This window comes from Rhyacophila brunnea, unplaced genomic scaffold (genome assembly GCF_057557595.1).
Source record: "Rhyacophila brunnea isolate RB1 unplaced genomic scaffold, BYU_Rbru_1.0 scaffold_24, whole genome shotgun sequence".
Lineage (NCBI taxonomy): Eukaryota > Metazoa > Arthropoda > Insecta > Trichoptera > Rhyacophilidae > Rhyacophila > Rhyacophila brunnea.
In genome coordinates, this window is record NW_028232904.1 from 26319298 (window position 1) to 26338223 (window position 18926).

The 18926-nt window shown below is 35.8% G+C and overlaps 2 protein-coding genes across 3 annotated transcripts; one reads left to right on the forward strand and one right to left on the reverse strand.

Moving 5' to 3' along the window:
• The first annotated feature begins 1635 nt into the window (after nucleotides 1-1635).
• RpLP1 (Ribosomal protein LP1) lies at nucleotides 1636-7589 on the forward strand. 2 transcript variants are annotated; one of them, XM_085950962.1, is made up of 3 exons: nucleotides 1636-1795; nucleotides 1985-2234; nucleotides 7131-7589. In XM_085950962.1, the coding sequence occupies exons 1-3, from the start codon at nucleotides 1724-1726 to the stop codon at nucleotides 7142-7144; spliced, it is 336 nt and encodes a 111-aa protein (XP_085807088.1). In that variant the 5' UTR covers nucleotides 1636-1723; the 3' UTR covers nucleotides 7145-7589. The 2 variants fall into 2 exon arrangements, with proteins under 2 accessions (XP_085807088.1, XP_085807089.1); XM_085950963.1 differs by lacking the exon at nucleotides 7131-7589 and having other exon boundaries at nucleotides 1985-2239.
• Nucleotides 7590-9464: 1875 nt separating this feature from the next.
• mRpS14 (mitochondrial ribosomal protein S14) lies at nucleotides 9465-12055 on the reverse strand. The gene is made up of 3 exons (XM_085951130.1): nucleotides 11929-12055; nucleotides 11620-11843; nucleotides 9465-9657 (listed from the first exon to the last, which is right to left on the reverse strand). Exons 1-3 carry the CDS (start codon nucleotides 11998-12000, stop codon nucleotides 9558-9560), a joined length of 396 nt encoding a protein of 131 aa, XP_085807256.1. The 5' UTR covers nucleotides 12001-12055; the 3' UTR covers nucleotides 9465-9557.
• Between the last annotated feature and the right edge of the window lie 6871 nt (nucleotides 12056-18926).

An 18926-nucleotide genomic window follows, 5' to 3' on the forward strand; every position in this document is an offset into this window, starting at 1 on the left:
AAATGTGTTTTCCGCTGTATTCCTCATAACCAAACTGTACCATTAATTTTGATTGATGATTGACGATTTATTGATTGTCTCTGAAGGAACCTAACTCGAGCGATTTTTGATTTTATGATCATTTCTTTTCTTCTTCTTTCGACCATGTCCGATCATAATATGGACCTCCACGGAGTGGAGGTTTGTATTGACAGATTTTGTTTTTACGAGAAATGGATGTCAGCCACTTGCTCAACATATTAGGTCCATACTCTGACTCATACACAAATTGAAATTCAATGTGTACTTGTCAGACCCAGGATTTGAACCTGGGACCCGACCACGACTCAATAAGCCGCGCTTCCACCGCCATGATCGTACCTATATATTATTATTTCTTACCTACCTCAGCAAAGAATAAATAATTTTATTGTGACTAGAAATGATTCATAGCTGTATGTTTTAATTGCTTAATAGTAGCTAATCTAATGCGATGTCACTTTCAGAGATACGACAATGTCATAGTCTGCACGTGTATAATAAATAGCTTTAAAGCATTCCCTCGTACCTATATATTATTATTATTTATTACCTACCTCGGCAAAGAATAAGAAATTTTATTGTGACTAGAAATGATTCATAGCTGTATGTTTTAATTGCTTAATAGTAGCTAATCTAATGCGATGTCACTTTCAGAGCTAGGTACGACAATTTCATAATCTGCACGTGTATAATAAATAGCTTTAAAGCATTCCTACGTACCTTCCATTTGGTCGTTCAAGAACTCCAAATTTTTATAGTACCACAGTTTGGGTAGATAAACTGCGTCTGTGCCGGCTCCGCTTCGATATGATGTCCTTACTTTATTTCTCTCCTTTCTGTAACCCGACCTCAATGTCTGTATTTTCTTTTTAACATCGTCGACCCTTGCCTGCGGCTCCACCTTGATTAAAATCTCCAAAAGTTCCGCATACGCCAAGGACTTGGCATCACGATTCTTGTATAGTGGGCTGGTCGTCTTCCACAACGATGGGTTGTCTTTAAAACAACTAATAAAATCTTCCAAGAAACTTTTCGAATGCACTCGTAGATCTACCATTGTTGTTATCGATGTGAGATGTCCGAACACTTTGAATGACAGTAAAATAATGATGGCGCTGTCGTCCGTCGGCATAGATATAAATAATGTGACGGTAAAGCGTGGTGAACGTACGAATTTCAGCGGCTCGGCGAGTAAAATATCAAACATGTTTGAAATCCAACGAGCCTGGTCTGCGGATTAAAAAGTCCGCAGACCTGGGGTGCTCCACGCGAAAAAAAAGTCCGAAGACTGTAAATCGTCTGACTTGCGTGCCAATGGAGCGCCGGCATAAGCAATGTAATGTACCTACGAGGGTGGGTCAATAATTCCTTAGAAAAAAGCATTAATAAATTAGACAATAAAAAAAGTACACTCGTTATAATAATCGTAATAAATATTCATAAAAATAATAAATGTTGTTATAAATTTTAAGTGTGTTTGTTATAAGACTAAATATAAAAGACATATAAATTCTACCTGACTAAATTTTCTATCGCTTGAATAGTCATAAAGATTAGTTCCAATTTTTACCGATAATAGAAATTTTGTTAAACGTCAAAATCTTAAATCGCGCTCTTTCCGGTTCTCCATTCGCGTGTGCTTGTTCTCTTTGAGCTAAGGCCGTGTGGCAACTTGCACGATTTTACAGAATAAACAACAATAATGGCTAACAAAACTGAATTAGCGTGCGTATATTCCGCACTCATCCTTGTGGACGATGATGTCGCCATCACCGTGAGTAAACTTATAGAATTGTTCAACTTAGAATTTTTTTGACAGGACTTGTCACGTCGTAATACTATATAATACTATGTCGAGAATCTGTGTAATCCTCTTACTTCAACGAAGATTCACATAGTTTTTTCATTTTATTCGTAAGATGGATGTTCGATTGATGTTTCATGATTATTATTTTTATTGTAGGGCGAGAAAATCTCCACAATTTTGAGGGCAGCCAACGTAACCGTCGAGCCCTATTGGCCCGGTCTGTACGCCAAGGCTTTCGAAGGTGTCAACATCCGCGAACTGATCACCAACATCGGTTCGGGAGTCGGATCCGCCGGACCGGCGGCATCGTCAGCCCCAGCCGCCGCGGCTGCTCCGGCCGCTGCCGCAGCCAAGGAGAAGGAAAAGGAAGAAGAACCAGAGGAATCTGACGATGACATGGGCTTCGGTTAGTTCTCATTTCTCATATTACCATACGTGTTTTATAAAAAGTGTATTTGTGAGTGAAATTTAGTTGGGTTAGGTTTTACCAACAAATAAGTATGGTTAGGTTAGTGAAGCAATAGTGACTTTAAATTTGTTTTTGTGAATATGTTGGGAGTGCGACAGGAGTGAAATTGGCTCAACACAATTTAAATTACCTTCAGCTCAGATGGTGTATTCAATGGGAAATATCAAGTTGTAATCTTATCATAATTTGTGCATAATTGAGGTTTCTGGATAACACAGACTTTCATTCTGATGGCCAAAACAGTTTTTCCGTTACTGTCGCCCTCGGTGGACCCTGGCTGTCTCATGCAAACTCCGATCTTCCGAAAGTTTCTTTTTAGGCTATGCAGCCACCAAAGTAAACAGGATTGAAGGTGCCTTAGAAATTATAGCACATATTAGGGCTTAGTTAAACATTAAAGCCTTCCGCTCACGAGAATACTTAAAAAACGAGACTAGAATCTCTCACTTTCAAAACATTCGCTAAACTGAAGAGACGTGACATGCTAGTCTCCCAGTTTCTTAGTTTCCAGTCTCCCTTAAGACAGTGGTGCCCATATCAGTAGATTCGATGAAAAATCATATTTTCTTACCAAAATTGGTAGCACTTAGCTTAAAGATATTACGGAATAAACTTAGAATGAAGTAGGAAAGACAATAGGTTTGACAGTTTGAGGTTCTTCTTTGACCATGTCCGATCTAATAAGATCATAATATGGGCCTCCACGGAGTGGAGGTTTGTATTAACAGATTTACTTTTTTTTTTACGAGAAATGGATGTCAGCCACTTGCTCAACCTATTAGGTCCATACTCGTGACTCATACACAAATTGAAAAACAATATGTAACCATTGTGGGACTGTTTATTATATTATTGCAGCCTATTCTAATCTGTTAAAATATTTACAAACCTTAGAAGCGATTTTACATAAAGGATAATACAGGCAAGTTGGTTTCAGTAGCGCCGAGTGCAAAGCAAGTCATCGGCCAGTTGATGAGTTCCGTCAGCAACCAGTTCGTCAGATTTTAGTTTCTCAATGAGCGAAAGACCTTCGAAACAGTTATATTGATTCTCCAACTTTATCCAATTCTACCTCCTCAGTAGATGATCGCAATATGCGTATTCCCATGCTAGTTGATTTCTAGCATTCTGAGGTTCTGTTCTCTGTGTTTGCGAGTGTTCAACTGAAAACAATGAAATGTCATTGTGTTACCCTGACAAAACGAATATTGGCAGTTTATGTTAACTAAAACTATACATGAATTCCGCTGATTTTTAACAACCCGCTATTCATTGTTTTGTTGACGTGGGTTCTAAGCCTGATTAAAATCTAATGTAGTAAATGTTGATCTCCTTTCTGCTACCTCACGATTATTGTCCATCAGGTCAGCTGTGTGTAAGGGGCCTTATTAATATGCAAGGCTAACGTGATTATTATTTCGGTTGCTATTGTTGATTTTACTTCCATGAAACCTATTGCATCGTTTTCTTGATTACAGCCTCCTACATGTCTTGTTTTGCGCCCAAAACTATCCAATATCACAGTTTTGTCGTTTATTATACCTAGTTATTTGCAGTCACACATTGTAAAGTCAATATTATAGAATACTTTAAAATAATTACCGAAGATTCACGAGTTTCTATTAAAATTCATTGTGAACAGAAAATATATCCAAAAGAATCAAATATTCACTGGTAATATTGATTTAATTGTTGCAAATGTATGACTTTTACTCGTTCATCGTCATCATCTGGGGTCGAGCTGCTGCGGGGTGAAGGCCTCCCCCTAGCTCTCCACTCTTCTCAGTCCCTAGTTCGTTGCTGCCACCAATGACATATTAAATGGACAACTCACTTCATACCGGCGCGCACGAGAAATTGTGCATGAAAGTCATTCACAGATGTATAGGTAGATGTCACGTGACCATATGACGTATCCATTTCCATTATGTGATACAAGCTTCGAGAATTTATAGTAATATAACCTTTATTGTAATGGCGTATTAGTGTCATGACTCATTGCGTTAGAAACAGATTCTCGGTTACTTACGACTTCTCGGAGATTAGACGCAAGTGAGCCTAGCGCATCACAGGCGACTGTCCAATGGTTTCTGTCATTCAATTGCATTGAGTAAACATTATCTTAAAATGGCATTTTATAAATCTGTGGCTATTTGGCAGAAGCAGATATGACCATTTCACCTACTTTTCAGGGGAGCAATTTGAATGTTGTGTGTCTTGTGATAAATCCTATGTATTTAATTATGAAAGAAAGTTAATGTAATATTATGAAGACATGAACTGAGTTTTAATTACTTATAAGCATTTGTATTTAAATATTACAGTTTTTCTTAAAAATCACTTTAAAGAACATATCAGGTTTTGGCAAATTCAATTTTAGAAATAATGTACCATATCTCACACATATCTAGGTTAGGCATATTATTATTTTAATGTTACAGGTAGCTTAAAAATAACATCCAGGTTTTAATCGTCTTCGCTGGTTTCAGCATCACCATAATTGGGTACAGAAGGTTGCGTTTCAAGTAAATTATAGAAAGTATGATACACGGGATCTATCAAATACATCATGCTCAGTAAGTCCTTCTTTTTTTGAGGATTTATTGGGGCAGGTGCCATATGAGTCCTCGGTATTATAGGAATATGTGGACGCCCTCTGGAATTCCTTAAGAACTGCATTGTTCTGTTCTGAAGGGCTCCTCATCATTCAGAGAGTATTTGAATTTTATATCACCGACTTGTTTTTCATACCGTAGCCACTTTATACTGTGCCAATTGATCGGTTGCTCTTCAACACATTTTAACTTCTTAATGAAAGTGGTTTTCAGTAAGTCTGAATAAGAGAGTAGGATACCGATATTAAAATATGAATTTCGCCATCCGGCAGACCCGACACAAAGTGAGTGTCATTTTATTTTCTAGATGCTTCGTCCATATTAATGTCATTGGCTGCCACGTACATCCACCAAACTTTGAGAGTTTGTCTATCCAGCGGGTTTTAGGGTGTCCCTGTGGGCGTTTAGTGCCCCTTGCCATTGTATAAACCTAATCACATCATGTACTTCGTCATTGTCTATGCTTAAAGTACAAATTGTTTCGCACTACCCGTGAGACTAGATAGTATGTAAAATAGAAGGATTGTTTATTATGTACCCCAAGACTCATAATTTGTCACGAGATCTCTTCGAAGCGACCAATATCTATATTGTAGAGCCAATCAGAAAGAAAGTTTTCAAAATACAGTTACAAGTAATGAAGAATGCTCGTACTAAGCCAGGAAAGATGCACTTTTAGTATTTAATTTATTTACGGATACCTACTACAATGTATTAAGGATCTTAAATGTCCTAGTGCCTCTCCAGCGGCCCCTGCACTCCGCATAGCTGAAAGCATGAAGACCTATATTGTCTGTCACTTGGTTGGAACATCATATAGATGACATCCTTCTGCGTCGACCCTCAGGCATTTCCGCTGACAATGAGTCTTTCCAAATTATTGTTTTATCCCTTCTGGCTATCTACTTGGACATGTAGGCCTCTTAGGAGTCCCTTTTTTTCGACATAACTTTTGCATGTTATTGAATTATGAAAAGGATGTACCTATTAATCAAATGTAACATGGGTGTCATCCAAGGCCTGAACAAAAACGAACCATAAGTGCGAATGAGAAAGCATTTGACAAACAACAAACAAGTAAGATTGAATTTCCATGGCTGAATTAAATATTTTTTGGGAACGTAGCTGGTAAATATTGATTTGATTGATTCCATTTAGTTAAAAACTGCGAGCACGTGTTACTGAAATTTATTGATTTTCTATTAAATATAAAGTTGCTGGTGATTATTTTAAGTTAATTTAGTAGAAAATATGGGTAACTATGTTGTGTTTAAATTTGGTAACCGTACTGAGAAGCAACATGTTGGTATAACGTTTCATAGTTAAGTTAATAATAATAAAATTGAGATTCTGCTGTGCGTTATATGGGAGAAACACGGCTTCATTTTGCCGAACAATACCACTCTCTTTCAGTGGCGAAGGGTGGAGGTAGGCTGTTAAGATTCGCTATAAATAGTGCTCACTAAACTTTTTTAGTCATATGTATTCGTTTTTATTGAACTAAGACTACAATTTACAGATGGTGTTAGTTAGTTTTTAAAAATCAACTAAACCCTGCCTAAACGAAACCATAATAGTTTTAGTCTAATTTGGGCAATACGACAAAATTGTGCACACTTTTTCATTCATAGTTATTTGTTTTTGTTGGATTAAAAATACATATTGCACATATTCTTGGTTATTTTTTTTAAATTCATTAAGCCCTGCCTACACCAAACTATAATATATATAAAATATTATTCTATTTATAAAATATTCAAAGTTATGTATGATTTAATTGCATAATTTTAGATATTTTATAGATATACATGTATTTTTTGACTATTATCTATTATGGCTTGGTTTCTCAGGGTTTAATTGAATTTTAAAAACTAACCAACATTATCTGTAAATTGTAGTCTTATTTCAACGAAAACAAATATCTATGTCTGAAAAAGTTTAATGTGCACTGTTTATGGCGGATCTTAACAGCCTACCTCCACCCTTCGCCACTGCTCTCTTTATACTATTACTCTGAGAGTAAGACAGTCCGAGGTAGATAATCTTGCTTTATTAGTTACACTACGAGATACCTTTAGATCCGATCCGTGCATATTTTACACCATTTTTCAATTTGGCTTCATTTTTTGAATGTGATCCTTGTTTTTATTGTGTATTATAGAGCGTATATCTTGTTTTCTTGCCACCATTAATTTGATTTGTTTTCTTTTGTCCACAGGTCTCTTCGACTAAGCAGTACAACATTCTTCAATATTTTATATTTTTTTGTACAGTTCTAATGTACACTAAATAAACTAAAAACCTAAAAAAACATTTGTTTTATTTCTTAAATAACCGGTGGAACATAGTGATATTACATTACTAATCCAGCTTGCACATCAAAACTTTTCTCATCTGCAACATGTCGAATACGTCAATGTGACATCATCGATATTCACAATACACACTTTGCCAAATGGAGCTCCGCAGATTGGTCGAATGTGACTTCTTAGTTCAAAAAACATCTAGTGCTGCTATCAACAAATTTCAAGATGCGAGTCGAAGACGTCAGAACGCATTCACACACCTACGAATTGGTCATCCCTATACCGGTCGCCGGATGTTTACATTGCACTTTGTAAACTATTCAATAAAAAAACATTTTCACTAATTACACCCAGTAATACACTCATTGACGAAAAGTAACTCTGTTTCATTCGGCTAGCAAACCAGTGGAACCTCTTCTATAGTCTAGGCCAGCGATACTCAACCTGCGGCCCTTTAAGCTTTTATGTGCGGCCCGAAACACATTTATTATCAGGAATTTCGTATATATTGAGACAAGAAATGAAAATATAATTAATATTAAATTCTATAGGTTTTTAAAAAGGTTTGTCGATAGCTATTTCGGTTGTAACACCATTATCAAGACTATTCAAATAGGCCGTTTGCCTTTGTTTAAATACTATACGTTTATAGATAGAGACAGAATACATTTTCTTATTCTATCCAGCAATATTATGAATTTGTACACTTATTATTAATACTTTGAAAACCCTTAGTGTGTTTTTTAATGGATATCAAAATTACAGTGTTCGAGTACTTTGGTTATTTATTGGCATTATTAATCAATTAAATTATTAGTATAATTGTCTTAATCGTGTGTTTAAATTATAATTAATAGTGGCGACGAATGCATTACCAAATTTTCATTAATTATGTGATTACTTTTGGATAATTCGCGATTAATTTCCAAATGTCAGAGTAAATTTAATTTTAGACCTTTACATATATGCAAACATTCTGGTGGTAATAGTAGTGACACCCGATGAGGATTGTCATTATGGTCCACATCAGATCTGGTATAAGAGTGTTGCTATTGCACACGTTTAATTTAAAAACACGCATGATTTTTAAAATCTCAAAAATGTTTTGTAAAAAAGGGGGGGTTTCATGATTTTTTTCGTCACACCAGTAGTGATGTGGCCCGCGTTATTTTACAAATATGTATTTGGCCCGAAGAAAAAAAAGGTTGAGTATCATTGGTCTAGGCTTAGGCCTTAGGTATGTTGCAGAAATTAATATCCAGAATTTGTTTTGAGTTCAACATGATACGGTTGTACGAGAATGAAGTAATCACTGATTTGAAATTTGACAGTGGTGAAGGTTCAAGGTAGGCTGTTAAGATCCATCATAAATATTGCACACTAAACTTTGTCAGTCAGATGTTGATCATTGCACAAAGATTACAATTTACAGACGGTGTGGACAGTTTTTAAAATTCAATGAAAACCAAGCCATACTAGATAATGGTCAAAAAATACTCATCTATCTATAAAATTTAAATAAATTTAGATATTTTATAGATAGAATAATATTTATCATCATAATATGGTTAAGGCAAGGCTTAATGAATTTTAAATAAATTAACCAACATGACGTGTAATATGTATTTCTAAAGTCATACCACCGCACACCCAGTATACGTCGCAAACATCTGTTTTCGAAGCTCAGTATACGGTTGCTCTGAGCCTTCGTAAGGTGCCATGATTCGCTACCGTAAAGCAGCACCGTCAGAATGCAAGCGTCGAATAGGCGGCATTTGGTTTTGACCAAGTACAATCGTGAGTCCCAGACATTTCGCATCGAGTTGAATGTTGCTCCAGCCATTCCCATTCGGATAGCGAGCTCTTTCTGCAAAATGCCATCTCCCGTGCTCTCCATGTTTTGTCTATCGTTAATGAGAGGGAAATCTGGATCAGGACAGGTGCTATTGCACAAGACATTGGTTTTCTTCGCGTTGATTTTCAAACCAACACGAGAGGAGTTGATATGCAACCTGTCGATTGTCTCTTGAATGCCCTCGATTAAGTTGTCGAATAGGACAGCATCATCGGCGTATGATATATGGCGTAATAAATAATCATTCCAAATTTTTAGGGTTACAGGAACCCAATTAGATAATAATTATAGGTCTAACATGCCGAACCGTATACATACAGCTTTTGATAGTACAAATCAATCTTTTACATCAGGATACATGGAAAAGGAATCTTGAAATAATACTTCAAAATAATATAATAAATTTAACAGTATAATTATTACTAAATTACTATTCACATTCACAGAGGTATTATGAAAAAACCATAACGCGTACACCAAACTTTCACCACATGGCACGTTGCACTCCAGCCAATTTATTGTAGTCAGCAAGATGTCTCCACACAATTCGGCTCATTCTCCACGGATGCACAATACCTCTGGGTCTGAAATAGAAATATTAGAATTGGCAAAGATGTTAAAAAAAACATTCCATAGTAGGGACTCACAACCTGTCGTGCCGGTGGAGCTCCATGGGCAATTGACAACTATCTGAAAAAAACAAGCTTTGACCTGGAGGAAGAAATTAGTTTTTCTGGAGGAGCATGAATATTATCAGAATCAAGAATTCGCCTAAATAGGTTTTGGTTATCTGAGTATTTTCTTCCAAGGAAAAGGGAAAATGAGATTGCAAGTTCTTAGCTTTATAGCGCCTGTACACGTGCATAGAATTACTGTTGGCAATAGTGCTTATTACTATCATGCCAATAACTGTTTACACGTAAAAGTGCTGACTGTCTCTCTAATTCATTCTTTAAAAGTGAGCGAGACGCGATATTGTCATTTTATGGTACTATTTGACAGCAGTGAAAATCAGTCAACCTGAAAGTTCGTTTTTTTGTCGGTGGGTTCGCCACTCGTTCTACTGCGCAGGCGCAGATTGAAATAATCATGAAATAATCTTACTGTCGCAATGGAAATTCAGAAGCTTGTTTGATTTATGCACGCAATCTTGCCTACTGCAGGATAATACACGGTTTCTTATACATTTTCCTGTGCACAGTAAATCTATGCACGTGTAAAGAGGGTATTATACCCCGTATTATCGTGCAGTTGGCAAGATTGCATGCATGAATCAAAAAAGTTTGGAAGCTTCTGAATTTTCATGTGACCATCCATAAATTGGCAAACGATAACTGAAGTAGGGAGTAAGATCATGTTAACGCGCGTGATTGAACATGTACCTAACCGAAAAAAATGATTTTATTTTAAATTAATTTTTTTTTTAAAAAAACAATTATTCGAAGGATGTTTATCACATTTGAATAATCAAAGACATAGCTTATAATCAGTATCTTTAGAATTATCTTCAAATGTGTTAATCGTGCCCATTTTTTTAATTATAAAATGCCTAATTCTTGTCAAATTTGGGATCACAGAGATTATAAATATATTTTTTTATCGTAAATATTTCACTATTATAATGTTAACATCAATTTTACTAATGGTTTTATAAATGCGTTTAAAAATTAATAAACCTAAAAAATCTCACCACTGCACATGGATGTACTGAAATATGACTATATTCTAAAACATTAGATCGAGAGGTTTAAAAGAATACTATTTTATGTAATAAAAATACTTTATGCAGTCATCAAATGTTTAAAATAAATTTAAAGGATAAAAAAAGCTTCAAAATTATATAAATAGATTATCTACAACGTTTAATGAATGTCCAGGATTATGCTCTGAAAATACCATAAAATCTCCATTTTGACCTATGTGGACCCTTAAAGAATCATTTATTGTTTTTATGTTGAAATTCCTTTTTCATGATGATGAATAAATATTGTATGTCTAAAAGTTCAATCCCACAATGGCCGCACGGCTAAAGCTTCTATAGAGTCGTGGGTCCCAGGGTCGAATCCTGGGTCTGACAAATATTGTTTTTCAATTTGTATATGAGTCAGAGTATGGACCTAATAGGTTGATCATGTGGCTGGCATCCATTTCTCGTAAAAACAAAATCTGTTGATACAAACCTTCACTCAGTGGAAACCCATGTTATGATCTTATTAGGATTGGATGATGAAAAATAGTATTTTACTTACGGCCCATCAATTTTATATTCCTAATGTGGCCCTTTATCTAAAAAGTTTGCCCAGGATTGGTCTAAATACACCGCTGTTTCAAAACTTAACAGACCAAAATGGAAGCCTCGATTGAACGAACAACAGAACTGACTTCTAAAACGGCCATAAGATGTGAGGTCTGATTGGGCCTAATTAAGACTGGGTCCGAGTATTAGGTAAGTATTAATAAAAGCAAATACTGATGATTGCCAATTTGCGGTAGAAGATGGCACCAAGCAAAGAAGATATCAGCGTCTTATATTCATGTTAGTTTACCTAGATGTGAGAACGCAGCGCTTGTTGATTCTGAGTGGTGTAGAATTAAGGGGAAATGCATGAATCTCTTTGTCAGCGATTTCTCTCAATTCGATGGGCAGAATATCATTTTTCCTCAGAGAATTCACTCTCAAACGATCCACATAAAACTCTTGATTCATTCTTCTCCGTTTAACGTCTCGTATCATCATCCAATTGGCCCATTTGAATCTGATCTGCTGGAACTAAAGTTTGAGGTTATTTTTTATTATTTCAATAAAATGAATAAACATAAGACAAAACTATGGTTTTAATGTGTGAATTACTTACACCGTAACCAGCTATTTGCGGCAAAGGAAATGCTAACTTATTAACAAATGATATTCCTTTTATAAGAGACATTTTTCGTATCGGCGCCCGGTGACAGTTCGCGCTGGTATTGCCAGCTGTTAAAAATGTAATCCATATCCATAGACTAATATGTATTGTCGATATTTTTGGTATGTTACGATTTCTTTTTTCTGTTTTCAACACCCATTTAAAATCATAAAATAATTTTATTTGTGAAATTCGCAGTTGTTTGGAATCGTAATAGATTTTTGGGCTTCCACCACGTGTTATTCCTTCTTCTTTCATCGATGTTTCGGGCTCGTTACAGAGTGTAGGTACTCTGTAGAAATGGGTAAATTAAAACCTGTGTGCTGATTACGGCATGTAGACAGCACCTTTTTTTGAATATTGCCTCACAGTGTGGAAGCTCTGAATGAGTTTTTGGCTCACTTGAATAATTTATAGTCAATAGCGGCCTTTACACACATTCTTTACCGCATGCTCAAGGGCCTTATGTAAGAACTTGCGAGTTGTAGTCGCCCGGTCGACATGACGTCATATGACATCATTGTGACGAACTACCGGAGTGATAATAGCATTCGAGAAAATAACGCTACTCAAATACTGGCGTTATTCATTGTCCCCATACACAAATAGGTGTTTCAGCATAATAATATCTATGGTGAGCAGTGTGTGTTGGGCGGCTTGCCTCGAGCGTGTATTGGCTTACGTCATGTCGTCGGGTGACTATATATCACCAGTTATAACATAGGCCTGCAGGAGCGTACGCGCCGGAACCCAATATTGAGCGCATAATATCACACGTGTCATATGTTTGCTGCTACAATTTACATGTCAACTAACTATATCCTACGCGATAGCACAACGATTTGCGCATATTTTGAGGAGCGCGCTCCAGGATTGAGCGTCTCAAGGCATATCGCGCGTTCATTACGGCGTGATCGTGGAAGTCGTTGGAGCGTACAACAATTCAACGGTTTTAGCATGGTTTTAGGTAGAGTGTGTATGAGTGTGTTATTTTGACACACTGCATTTTGACATTTAGCTCAAACACAGATTCGTAAACAAATCATTCTTGAGATAAAACAATTCAATCAAATCCTTCCGCACATAATAACATAACCAAAATATCACGCGTGAACAAGTTTAGCTTTATTTTTATACAAGAAGGCATCTGTTCACACTTAATTTGTACATTATAAATCAGGGGTGGGCAAACTGCGGCCCGCGGGCTACATGTGGCCCGCCGGGTATTTTTTTGCGGCCCGCCATCATTAATTGTACTTCTGATTACGAATAACTTTTTTATAATTTTTAAAAAAATATTGACAACAGATTAAAATTTGAAGAATTTGTTGTTTCGTAAATGTATTATCTCAGTACGTCTTCCTTGCGTCTTGTCTCACACTATGTAGCCACTATTTTCTACGTTGAACATCGTGACACATTTAAATACTTTTAACTCCGCGTTGTAAAGAAAAAAAAATATATGCCCATGATATGGTAAAAAGTTTGAATGGATTTCAATTAAAACTCAAGTAATTCCTTCGACGAATATGGAACAACAACGTGGACCACTTTCCAACTTTGAAGTTGCTGAATATAATATCAGAATAAAAATTTGACGAATATGGCAAAATTATTAAAGCTCAGAATGACGATTTTTCACAAAGATTAGGTAGGTGACTTCCAAAAAATTGAGACAAGTTTAGCAATAGTACGCGATCCATTTTCAATAGATATTGATAGTGTACCGACAGAGCTACAACTTCAGATTATTGATCTGCAGTGTGACACTGATTTAAGAGAATTGCATCGTCGTGAAGAAATCTCCAAATTTTACAATGCCCTTAATTCAGACAAATTCGACCAACTTAAAGATTATGCAAGAAAAATGTTCGTTATTTTTGGATCAACCTATATATTATGTGAACAAACATTTTCGATCATGAACCTTAATAAAAATTCTTTACGATCAAATATCTCCGATGCCCATTTACAAGCAGTTTTGAGACTATCAAATACAAAATTAACACCTCAATTAAAAAAAAATGTTAAAAAAATGTACTTACAACAGTTTAATTCTTCTCTCTATTTTTTTGTAATGTTTATTTTTCGTGATAATAAAATATAGTGTATAATTTAGATATTATCTAAAAATGGTATTTTACTTGCGGCCCGCCGCTCATTTTGAATTCTCGAATTTGGCCCTACATCCAAAAATTTTGCCGCCCCCTGTTATAAATGGATATATAAAGAAGAAATATTATACTAGCTGACCTTGTGCAGGCGCAAGTATAAGTTTAAGTCAAAACGAAAAACGAAGTCTGGGTTAAAGACTATAGAATGATGGTGTTTTGATTATTTTTGATTAGTTTTGATTGACCTTAATTCGTGAATTACGTCAAAACCAATGACATTAATATGGACGAAGCATCTAGAAAATAAAATGACACTCACTTTATGTCGGGTCTGCCGGATGGCGAAATTCATATTTTAATATCGGTATCCTACGCTCAAATGAACATTCTGCTTGTAAGCGGTCTGGCGACACCGCTGGGTCACGTGACATCTACCTATACATCTGTGAATGACTTTCATGTACAATTTCTCGTGCGCGCCGGGTAGTCCATTTAATATGTCATTGGTCAAAACTATCCAGATGATTTAAAAAATTATTTAAGAATGAACAGTAGTTCATCATTTGATTACAGATTCATCCTCAATATCCCCGATCTCCTAATCCATATTTGACATGTTTGCCGTTGGAGGCTCTTGGTCCTTCGTAAAGAGCAGCAGATCGTAATACCACAATGATGGTTCATATACCTACTTCATCTCTTCCGCCACCGCTACGTCGACTTTCCTCTACTTTTTTTTAACTCTTTCCGAAAACAGCCCCTAAGGCTATGAATTTTTTTACTACAAAATCTCTATTAGCCTCGGGAAATCCTCTCACTTTGAGAGAAATTAATTAATTTTGCATACGCCATATCGCGTAAATTTCTATTTTCATAATTATGCCGCCGATTTGATTCTCCACAAACATGGGGATATTTTATACATGTCCATAAGGTCCGTAATAAATTGGCGAGAGAAATCGCGAACGTCCATTTGTGATGAACGTAGTAAAACGATTTGACGTATGGCACAAGTGAGAGATTAAACGTAATAAAATGTGTTAATAAACGACTTGACGTACGGCACGCGTGAAAGATTGGACGCGATCAACCCCACTCTTTCCGCTGTTCGCTATGCGATTTTAGACACACGATCATTCCCGTGCGACATCGCGCACACGAGGCTTTCACGCAGACAAGATTGTGTGTGTGCCGGCCGTTATTGATTAAATTTACAATGGAGATTTAACAAGGTGGAGCTCTACCATTTCTTGATGTAAAGGTTATTAGAAAGTTATGTGGTTCTTTATAAGACAAGAGTCTACAATAAACCAACCCACAAAAATCGTAATGCCAACGCTCCATTGGCGAGCCAAAAGTCTGAGGACAATCGTCCGATTTGTCTATGATCTGCTACTGATCAACGAACTGTCGAACGAACGAGTCCCCAAAAAGTGGAATAGTTTAAGTAAGACAGTTAATCACTTTCACTAAGTCTTTTAGGTTTCGTAATTACGAATTTAAATAGTCTTTATACTTGTAAAGGTATAATTTGCTATTTTATTATTATACAGAGGACTATGAAAATAGGAAAATAGAAAAAGTTTCTTTTGTTTTGTCAGGAATAGCGAAAGAGAGCGGAAATGTTCACAGGAGATATCAAATTAAAATAGAAGAACTTTTGATAGATGCTTGATTTATTAAACGGATAAGAATTACAGTAATACAATTATTACAATTGACAGAAAGCCAACTTACACTACTAGAGGTACAATGGTCGATGGAGAACTAACAAATTCATTACGTGTGCAATTGTTCATATATGAAAAAGAATAATGTTCTAGAAGTTTCTAATTATCAACACAAATAACATATATTATTATTTTGTGGTTTTCTGGAATTAATTAGAATAATTGAATCAATATTTAAATTGACAATATTATTGATATCAGAGGATGCTGTTGTTATCAGAGGAAGTTGCGGTTTCTCTAATTAGAATCTAATATCTACTTATCGATTTTATGCATAACAGAACGAATAAAAAAATCGAGCTGTCAAAAGCCAACATTTGCGATTATCGCAAAGAGATTGGAATCTTTTTGGATTATCGTAATGTTTTATATCGTAGGTAATAAGTTTTACGTTTTATTTCATGAGTTTCATAAACACAAATAAGAAAATAATTAATAAATCCCACATTTTCTAATGTGTAAATTAACAAATTAATCAATGAAAATTTTTAAAACAATTACAGTTTTCTTTTCGGTCTGAATGATCGCGTAAAGTCAAATCGAATTAGCATAGTGATCGACGGATGGAGTCTGGGAAGTCGGTGAGTAAAATATCAAACATGTTGGAAATCCAACGAGCCTGTTCTGCGGATTAAAAAGTCTGCAGATCTGGGGTGCTCCACCCGGCAAAGTCCGAAAACTGTAAGTAAATCGTCTTACTTGCGTGCCAATGGAGCGCCGGCATTACTTACATGCATCATCTCACCATCACTCTGGTTAAAAATTGGGTTAGATTTCGACGTTGTTAAGGGCTCAGGGAATCGGCGAATCGCTGTACTTAGGTATAGGAATGCATTTATAAAAATTGCGGACGTGAAGATCTTTTCACATGGTTTGGTATTTTCGTACCTATTGTTTTAGTTTTGTTGAATCATTTATTTTTGTTAATTTTCCGTGCCCCTCTCTCCCATGGGCACTTTTATTATAAAGGTCTGTAAACTCAGTTAATGCACATTTGAGTGCGTGGTGACGTGGTCAATCTTGAGCACCTGCTCCTGAGATATTCCCAGGCGTAAAAAACTGGTGATACGCTAAATTAAGACCGAGTGTGGTACGGGGCGGTTTGTTTTGTAAGGTACTAGTTATTAGGTAGTTCGTACAGGAGGCTATTGAAGTCCATAGGAATCCATAGAGACGATGGTTAAAAATGTCATGGCTTTGGCGCTTTCGGCGAAATCCAATATTCGATCTGGTCATCTTAACAGCTGCTGACACGGCACATTATCACAATATTTTACTCTGAGCCATGTTTGCTCTCAGCTAAACGTTTCCCTTTTGACAAACTTAGAGCTGTATTCATATAGGTACTCCTCAACACATCATCTCTTGAGAATGGCCCGAAACGTCGAGTAAAAAAGAAGGAAGAACACGCGTTGGAAGCCCTAAAATCTATTCGGTTAAAATAATTATAGAAACACAACTTGCAACATAAGTATTTAGTAGGTACTAATTGTTAAAAACACTACAGCACGGGCAAAGCGACTTGCAGCGAGCCGCTATAATTATATACCGAATCATCTTAATACGCGTGCGCTGTGACGTGCCACGTATCTACAGCTTTCGGGCCTAATCCCTTGGTTAGGTACATTGCATTTGATGTTTGGTGTTCAAAGATTACGATAGGATGAAAATCTACTAAATTGGTACAAACAATGATAATCTGCGCAAGTTTTATCACTTTTATCGGTATCGTGTAGTAGGTAGGTACTTTTTGAGTTACAATGGAAAAAACAAATTTAAAAGATGTAGGTATCATGGAATAATTAGCCTAACATTTGTATCTTGTTTAATTCCCTTCATATTATAACAAATGGATATGTATCGTTTAGACTTTAGAATATTCTGTACTCTATACATCAGTGGCGAAGGGTGGAGGTAGGCTGTTAAGATTCGTTATAAATAGTGCACACTAAACTTTTTTAGTCATATGTATTTGTTTTTATTGAACTAAGACTACAATTTACAGACGGTGTTAGTTAGTTTTTAAAAATCAATTAAACCATTCCTAAACGAAACCATAATAGTTTTGGTCTAATTTGGGCAATACGACAAAATTGTGCACACTTTTTCATTCATAGTTATTTGTTTTCGTTGGATTAAAAATACATATTACACATATTGTTGGTTAATTTTTTTAATTCATTAAGCCCTGCCTAAACCAAACTATAATAAATAAAAAATATTATTCTATTTATAAAATATTCAAAGTTATGTATGATATAATTGTATAATGTTAGATATTTTATAGATTGACATGTATTTTTTGACTATTATCTATTATGGCTTGGTTTCTCAGGGTTTAATTAAATTTTAAAAACTAACTAACACTATCTGTAAAATGTAGTCTTATTTCAATGAAAACAAATATGTATGTCTGAAAAAGTTTAATGTGCACTGTTTATGGCGGATCTTAACAGCCTATCTCCACCCTTCGCCACTGCTATACATACATAACTCTAAAGCTAACTATTTATTTTATTCAACGAATAATTCACCTGACTTAAGAATGTACCTAGGTACCATTCTAATTATTGAACATACACAATTTTGAAAAATACTTCTGAGAAAATATATTATAACCAAATAGAAAAAATCTTTTCGAAAAAAGTAAGACACCCGGCAGGAATCAAACCTGCATCTCCTGGGTTTACGCCGCAATCCGCGCATTATCCTTTATGCTACGAGGTGACATACTAATGACGACAAACTTTAACTATTGGTTTTTTAATAAGATGGATGACAGATCATTTTGCACTGTGCATGCGCAAGTTAGCTCTGTTTTCAGAAGAGATGGCGCTTATGGATGACAGATTGTTTTGCACGAGTCCGTATAGTGTATGATTGCAGCGGCTCTAATGCTTTAGGCTTTTTAACAAGAACCAAGGATTTTAATATTATTCTCCCAATACAATTAGTTGGAAGAGACAGCTGCTGTAAGCAAACTTTCAAAGGAAACGTTGGACCTTTATAAAGCTGCGTAGGAGTACGAAAAGCGAGCAACAAGTTGCAAATGATCTCGAGTACTCTACGCTGTGCAAAACTCTATGTAAAAACATACGAGAAGATC